The sequence below is a fragment of the Apaloderma vittatum genome, unplaced genomic scaffold, assembly GCF_000703405.1.
Source record: "Apaloderma vittatum isolate BGI_N311 unplaced genomic scaffold, ASM70340v1 scaffold32146, whole genome shotgun sequence".
NCBI classification, from domain to species: domain Eukaryota; kingdom Metazoa; phylum Chordata; class Aves; order Trogoniformes; family Trogonidae; genus Apaloderma; species Apaloderma vittatum.
Window position 1 is genome coordinate 12334 of NW_009722850.1, and position 8042 is coordinate 20375.

The following is an 8042-nucleotide window of genomic DNA, read 5'->3' on the forward strand; positions in this document are numbered from 1 at the left end:
AGATAGAGTTTAAGCACACTGGTGCAAAAGAAATTGGGTGGAGAGGTTGAGCAGGCTTATGGGTCTTATCAGTCAGTTAGCAGGGGAAAGCTAAATGAATTTGAGCTTTGCTGTTTGTGCTTAACTGCCTCCTCATAGTGAACTGGAAAAGTTGGAAGAAAGCCTTAATTTGAATGGCCTCTTAGAGTCAGGTAAGTGAATATAGAGTTAGCGTTCAGAAACCCTGTAGTAAAAGGCTCTGGACAGGAAGAGGCAGGCTAAACAGTGTCAGTGTTAAGGAGTCCTAGCAATGTAGAACTGCTCTGTCTCTACTTGAGACTTTGTGTAGTGATGTTCTGTATGTGCTGGTGTTCCTCTACTTCTCTCTGCATTTTTGACTACCTGTATAGCTGGGCTTCTTAAAACATGAAGCATTGCAGCTGCTGGCATACAAATTTCATGTGGCATGCACCCAATAAAAAACTTCGTAAGTGGCAGAAATAAATGCATAATTTATAGCTTCGTTGCTCATGAATAATATGAAAGTTAAAGCACATGCTGAATAGTACTTTTGTACCACACCATTGTAGCTTTCTCTGCTTATATGTGGGGTGTCAGTGTACCTGAACATGAGCATTACATTCTAGTAGGTTTTATTTAGTTTTGAAATTTGTGGGATATGCAGACAAGGCCTGCTTAGTTGACAGTGAGGATAACTATAACTATAGACAACTTTTTTTCTTTTTTTCGTTCTTAAATTTTGTCTATTGAATATAGTCTGCTGATGTCTGGATGGGGCTTATGCAGTAGATCCTGGGTTTTTTTCTAGACTTTCCATGCAAGAGCTAACCTGAAACTTGACACTTAAAACACATAACTGACAAACATCTGAAGAACTAAGGAGAGAAGCAGTTATTTACAGAAGTACTTCTAACTTTTCATTAGAAAAAACCCACAAATTAACTAGTTCCTAGTCAGTCTGTGGTAGAGGAGCTCTCCGTTAGTAGGATGAGGGAATTGCCTTACTGCTTTCTTGAGTTGAATATGTTAAGTGGAAGCGCCCTGAAACTACTGGTTTTCTCTAAGCTTTTAAAGAAGAATATCTCTCAAAGAGAATATATATGGGGATGAGGTGGGGAGCCGTGATAGAAGGTTCCAGGTTAAGCTTTTAGTAGGAAAGAGAAACCAGTGCCTGGTGAATATATAAAGAGGGGTTGAGAGATCTTTCATCAGAAGTCTGTTTAAATTGAAAAGAATATTGGAGACTTAGGCTGAAATCTGCAATTCTGTGTGAAGCGTCTGAATCTGTTTGGACTTGAAGTCTGTGCATAAATATACATCATTTTGTTTTCAAAGTATTTCAGTGACTGGAGGAAAACGAGACACTTGTGCGCCCTCTGCTGGATATGTACTAACTGTAATACAGAACTTAAGAATCCTAACGTTGCTCAGCTTGTGGCTTCACTGGAGTAGCTTTGAAGATGCAAGTGGGAAATAAATAAAGGAACTGTTAGACCTTTTTTTTTCTCCCCCTCTGGCCTGCTCTCTTAATACGTTGTTTTGGGGCTAATACTGTTCCAGTGAAGTTATTTCTGCTGTTTGACCTATAACTGACAGTTGCATCAGTCTATATAACTTTCTTTATGCTGAAGTATAACTTCCAAAAACTTGATAATACATCAATGCATGAGATGTTAATGTGCAAAGATTTTGGTATTAATTAACAGAGTAGTATTTTTTATTTTTAATTAAAAAAAATAAAATGAAAATCTAAAAGAAGCAGGCCCTTGACTCCCATTCCCTCTAGGTCAATATTTGGATTTAGTTTTGAGGAAGACTTTTCTTTGAGCGTAAAACTTGCAACAAGGCATAAGGAATGACCTGTGTTTGTGAATGGCTGTAAAAGTTTGGCACCTAATGTTGTTACTTAGATTTGTAAAGATCTGTGTCAAGCTTGATTGTTTAAATCTACTGTTGTATGAAAATTGTGTGAGTTTCATATATGTATGTGGAAACTTCAGACTACAAAACATCTCTCCCTGCCCTTTCTGGCTGGAGATTAATTTCTATTGCAGTGGTGGAGTGCCTAAAGCCATCTCTGCTTAAAAGAATAGACCCCTATCTGGGTAGAGAAACAAGGTGATGGTTTCTGCTTATGCTGATAAATTATTATAATTTTCTGGTGTTGTTGGAAGCAGGTAATGAAGTGGGTGTGAAAGCTCGCATATCTGCTGTCCCTGACTTGGTGTAACTACTTTTGACATTAGTTAGTTCACTTCTAAGGTCCCTTTCAACCTAAGCCGTTCTAAGATTCTATTGCAGTGAGCGAATTACCATTTTTACAGTTGGGCATAACCTAGTCAGTTCTGTATTTGAACAATAATGTGCTCTAATGTAAATGTTTTGGTCAACGCTACTAATCTAGCTAGCTATTTCTTATTGAATGTATTAGGATCCTTTTTTTCTATTGTGGACACGCTGCTTTTGGAGTATGCATGCTATTCTGGCTTTTTGGTTATGGGTATCCAATGTTGAGAGCTGGCTTACATGTATTTGACCATGTGTTTGATGCTTGAATAGACCTATTCTCAGGATGAAGTTTCTGAGACTGTCTGGACAAGTGGATCTTCAAAAAGTGGACCTCTGCAGGCATTTTCTAGGGAGCCTACAAGAGTGTCAAGAAGAACACCGAGGAAAAGGGTGATGAGAGGCTTATTATAATAGACAAGCTTTTTTTCTCACTGCTAGGGTCCTAGTGGTTATCTTTTTCAATTGTTTTCTTTTGTTTGTTTTAAACAAACAGGTGGAAGCTACAGCACAGTTGCCTGTAGATGATGCTGTAATATCAGAGAGTACTCCCATAGCTGAAACTATATTGACGGCAAGCAACGAGACCCTAGTAAATATTTTTAGTAACTATTTAATAAATCATGCAAGTGGTATTCTTCTAGAATATATCTTTGACAGAATGATTCTGTTTTGAACAGATAGAAGTCTGTTTTAAGAGAAGTAAGACTATTCAGTTGTCTTTGAAACCACATATTCAGTATTTGTATTAGTACCTAATGCTGTTTGCTTTGAGATGGGACTAGGTAGACACCTCGGTCCCATCTAGTATCTTTTGAGGGGGAGGGTTGAAAAGAACCATTTTAGAAGCTTAGATCTTTTCTTAATTTATTCAAATATGTGCAGAGTATCTGCTTTTAAGTTTGGCTTTTCTTGTGAGCTAAATAGCTTTTATGTTTCTAAATGGCTTAAAAGAAATTGCTTGGAATGGTAAGCACTATGTTTCCTGTGCTTATTTCATAGTATCTGCTACGTAAGCTTCATGAGTAACTCCTAATATGCATATATTCAATGCACGTTAAGGTTTTGTTGCTTGGTTCTGCCACTTTCCTCCCTTTTATTTTGTATTTTGGCTCATTCTGAGTTTGAACAATTTTGAATCTTGGCAGGTTGTCAATAGGGTGCCTGGAAATTTCAAGCCTGCAGCTCCTACACTGTCAATCAGTGAATTCTCAGACACGCCCAGAAGAGCACCAAAGAAACCATTGATGACAGCTGAAGTAAATAAATTAAAACTTAGATTGCTCTTGCTTACTCTTTGTGAACAAGATTCTCGTGTGTATGTGCTTACTCCTTAGTACAGAAGGGTTGGAGGCCTTCATTGCCTAGGTGGCACTAATTGAAATAAGCTGGTGTTGTCACATAGCGTAAAAGAAATTATAAACTTCTCTTTATCTTCCTCTTTCAGATCTGCGGGGTGTATGTGTGTGAAAATCTTGCTTTTGTTTTTTCTATTTCTCCTGAGCCAGATATGTTTTAGTGTGTTATTTCTCCTTATGCTGCTATTTCTGAACAAAACGTATTTTTTAAAAAATTTTTTTTTAATAGCTCAAAGATAGAGCAGAATTGTATTATCAACCTTTGATCTTGTAGATCAGCCTATCCTGAAAACCTACTATGTTTTAATTTAGGGAATTAAACAGTAGGATTACTTTAGACCAAAAGCCTGAATTTAAAAAGCATCCGTAGATTCCTGTCAGTTATCAAGAAAAAAATAATTATTCTACTGCTAATCTGTTCAAGCTGTTAAAATAATTTCTCTTGGAGAACTGTCTAAAGCACTTGCAAGTATATGTATTTGTATTCATGTAGCACTGTAGTATTTTGGAATTTTACATTACAAGATAATGCTGGGCTGAATTTAAATGGAGTTCATTGCTTCATACAGTTTCTGTAGGTAAAACTTTCACTGACACTTGCAAAGTCTGTTCTGCCAATGGGTCTGAAGAGCTGCTTTATTTGTTTATAATGTTAGTGGAATGTAAACTTGCTTGTCAAATAGAAGGTTGTGGGAAAACTTGATGTTCTATTTCAGACTGCTGAAGTATTTGTCAGTTAGTGTTTTACTGTACTCTGGCACTGTTTATTACAGCCAGAAGAGACAGATTGCCCGCATCAGTGCTTTTTTAATCGTGTTGGCCATGGCCAGTCCTGTGATCTTCTCAACACAGCCATGATAGAGGTGATGGTTATGGTTTTTTGATCATCTTTGTCGTTGGCTGGCAGGTGTAGTTTATGTATTCAACATATTCTTTATCTTAAAGGAAACTGAGGAGAGCACTGAATACTTTAAGACACCAAAAGTGACCAGACAGCTGACACTAACAGAGGTTAAGCTAACTTCTAAAACTGAAGAAGTAAAATTCTTGAATGTCACTGGGTGACTCATTCATTCTTAGCAATTGCACATGGTGATGGTCACTGAGATAGCTGTGGAGGAGCTATTTTGTTTTGCAGTCTGTTATGCTTTTAAGTGTTTTTTTTTTTCCTAGGTGCTGGAGAGAACTCCTGCAGAAGAACAAAGAGTAGAAAGGGATATCCTTAAGGAAATGTTCCCTTATGAAGTATCAACACCTACAGGAATTAGGTATTTCTCAGCTTTATGTGGCTTGTTTCTTCGTTCTTGTAAACCTGTTTAAACTGAGAAGTATCTTTTGATTATATTTTTAGATTTCTGAGGAACAGTTTTTGCACTGTAGCTCAGTGACAGCTGAGATGACCACCTAGGTTCTTCTGTTCTATATACATAGTTTTGTTAGGAAAAAAAAGCCCTTTTATTTAAATTAGAGGTGGAAGAATGGGATAGTGTTATAGTAGAAATTATTACTGGAGCTTCATGCATGTGTACTCATAGAATCATAGAATGGCCTGGGCTGGAAGGGACCTTAGAGATCATCTAATCTAACCTCCCTGTCATGGGCAGGGACGCCTCTCAACTAGATCTGAGGCAACACATGGGGATCGAACCTGCGACCTTGGTGTTATCAGCACCACGCTCTAACCAACTGAGTTAACTGGCCCCCTAACTCTGTGTATGTAAGGACTTGGCACAGGACTACTTTGTCCTGTGGCTCTCTGTATTGCCTTAGCCATCAGTAGGTATTTTAATGGCCAGGGACAATCTTGGGTTTAGAAATCTCCATGGGGCTGCATAAGTGTCTATTAAAGATACAAAGAAAGACACTTCCCAGAGTTTTGTTGGCAGGTATAATCCATTGATTATGTGGATAGGGTGAAGTGGCATTTGAGGGATTTTTTAAGGGCTGTTTGTTTGAATAGTGAATGATGAACTTTAAAACCAGTAATTTTTTTCTTCTTTAATTGCACTAAAACTGTATACCATAGATTTTATTTTTTAATATACAATATTTTAACTTTTGGTTTTTAATCTACAGTGCTAGCTGCCGTAGACCAATCAAAGGAGCTGCTAGCCGGCCTATAGAGCACAGTGACTTCAGACTGGAGGAAAGTTTCTCTAAGTATGCTGCAAAATATGGTACCTCAACTGAAGTAAAGTCTGAGAAGCCACCAACAAAAAAAGAACGCTCCATTCCCCTGTGGATAAAAGTTCTTCTCTTTGTTGTTGTTTCAGTCTTCTTGTTTTTGGTTTATCAGTCTATGGAAACTAATCAAGGAAATCCTTTCGCTAATTATATGGCCCCTCAGGGTGCTGGCGAATGAATACCTTTCTGAAAGGCACACACCCTATTTGGTCTCCTATTTTTAATTGTAGAGAACTCTTCTGCCCTCTCATCGGCTCAAGGACTTCTTACAGATAATGTGATTGGAACCTGATAAATTGGATAAATGAAGAAAGATATTATTAAATGGACATCAGTAACTTTCTGGACTTGGGACTAGTAGGAGATCTCTTTGCCATAGGAGTAACGTTTTTTTAGATCTTTGAACTTTTTGTAGGCTTTATTTTTTTAATGTGGACATCCTTTAAATTCATTTTTGAGAAACTGTATATTTGTTTTTGCAAGAACTTGGAAGCTGAGAAGGGCAAAAATGTAGTAAAATGTGAAGCTGTGTTTTTAAAGCTTTTACTTTGTACAGAAAAGAAGTTGTACTTTTGTCTCTAGATTGTTGTGGAGAAGGATTTTAACACAGGTGATAAAGGGAATGCATTCTTTTAGTAACAATGTAACTGCATTTGATCTCTTAGGATGTAGAGAGAGTACAATGACAACCTTTTCTGTAGATTACTGTAACTTTTTAGTAAATGTAACTGTAAACCTGTCTGCATTTCTGTAAAAGTCTTGGTATCATTAGTAACTCTGTTTAAGTAACATCATTTAAATGTCTCCCTTCATTTTAGTGCTTACAGTGTTGTAGGAGCTGAATACAAAACTAATTGGCAAGAGATGTCTTAGAGGAACTTATTTATTAGTAATACGCGTGGAAAATAAAAATTGCACCAACGTAATTTGCTACAAAAATATTTTTTGGGGGGTGAAGGTTGTTATCTGAAGTAGTCCTAAATTCCAACTTTAGCAGTGGTCTTTTTACTTTTTTTAAAAAGCAAGGTCTTTCCAACACAGCTTTATGTGATTATCTTTGAACATTCATGTAGAGAATATTCTCAAAGCGTGAAAATTCCATATGAAGTTTTATTCTTATATGAAGAGGGCATTGCTGCATTTTCTGCTACAGTTTCATCTTTTCAGGTGAGATTTACTACTTTCATGCAGTTAAACATTTTTCTCAGCGGAAGCATGCTGAAGCACTCTATATTGTGTAACTTAGTTGAGCAGGCAGCTGACTACACTACTACCAATGAAGAGTGATAAGCAACAATTTTTTTAAAGTGAATGTATACATTTTGGTGTGCTTAAATCTGCAGCATACAGATGTTCAGTCTTATTGCTTGGTACATAATTGCAATAAATCATACTACTTAAAGTGCTACTTATAAAAAGCTGAGAACATTAGTTAATAGTATCTTTTTACTCTAGGTACAATTATAGTGTAGACTCTAGCTTTGGGGAAGCTTTACTTTCTGTGAACTTTGGGACAAACATGGTAATTTGTAGCAAAGCAATAGGGGTGTTTTCTGTTAAGATTAATGTTTTTTTTTTTCCTTTTAATCTGCTTTTTTCAGTAATCCAAATAGCTAAACTTGTGTCCATCCTATAGAAAATTGTAACATGACATTCACTTTTGGTGTCAAAGTGGAGAAAAATAAAAATGATTTTAATGTGTGTGGATTTTCCTTATGAAAATAAATGCATTGCTGAAAAGCAGCAAAAGCAAGACAACTGATGTATCAGTGGTGTTATTTTGTGCTGCTACAGTCTTCCATGTTTAAAAAAAAAAAGTAAAGAAATCTTATGGTAAAATCAGAGCAGGTCATGTCAACACTTGGTGGGAGGAGTATTCATCATACTTGCACTATAATAAGTTTTGTACTATAGTCCTTTAGCCTATGTTAGGCCATTAATTTGGATGGGGGAGAAGCTAGTTTTCATTTCTTTTTCAAGGAGCTTTCACTTTGTTTTTTTGCCTCACTTTACTATGTATTTTAACATAAAATATATATCTTTCTCTTCTAGTTACATGAAATACTTTCAGTTGACCTCCTTCAGGGATACTATTAGCATCACTAAAAAAATTTTTTTTAAAATTACAAACAAACCCCAAACTGAACTGCAATGCAATTAAGTGTCTTCATTCTTTTTATGCACTGTTTTGGAGAATCCTCTCAACTTCAGTGT

General features: G+C 36.4%; 1 protein-coding gene across 1 annotated transcript in view; it reads left to right on the forward strand.

Annotated features, from left to right (window-relative positions):
- The window catches only part of LOC104275842 (lamina-associated polypeptide 2, isoforms beta/gamma-like), a gene marked incomplete at its 5' end in the record, with an annotated part of 13682 nt that extends 6096 nt beyond the window's left edge, over positions 1 to 7586 (forward strand). Inside the window, 6 exons of the mRNA XM_009871902.1 lie at positions 2560 to 2679; positions 2783 to 2878; positions 3435 to 3545; positions 4418 to 4507; positions 4818 to 4912; positions 5721 to 7586. Of these exons, the coding sequence (XP_009870204.1) occupies positions 2560 to 2679; positions 2783 to 2878; positions 3435 to 3545; positions 4418 to 4507; positions 4818 to 4912; positions 5721 to 6006 (798 nt within the window). The remainder of the gene's footprint in view (positions 1 to 2559; positions 2680 to 2782; positions 2879 to 3434; positions 3546 to 4417; positions 4508 to 4817; positions 4913 to 5720) is intronic.
- Between the last annotated feature and the right edge of the window lie 456 nt (positions 7587 to 8042).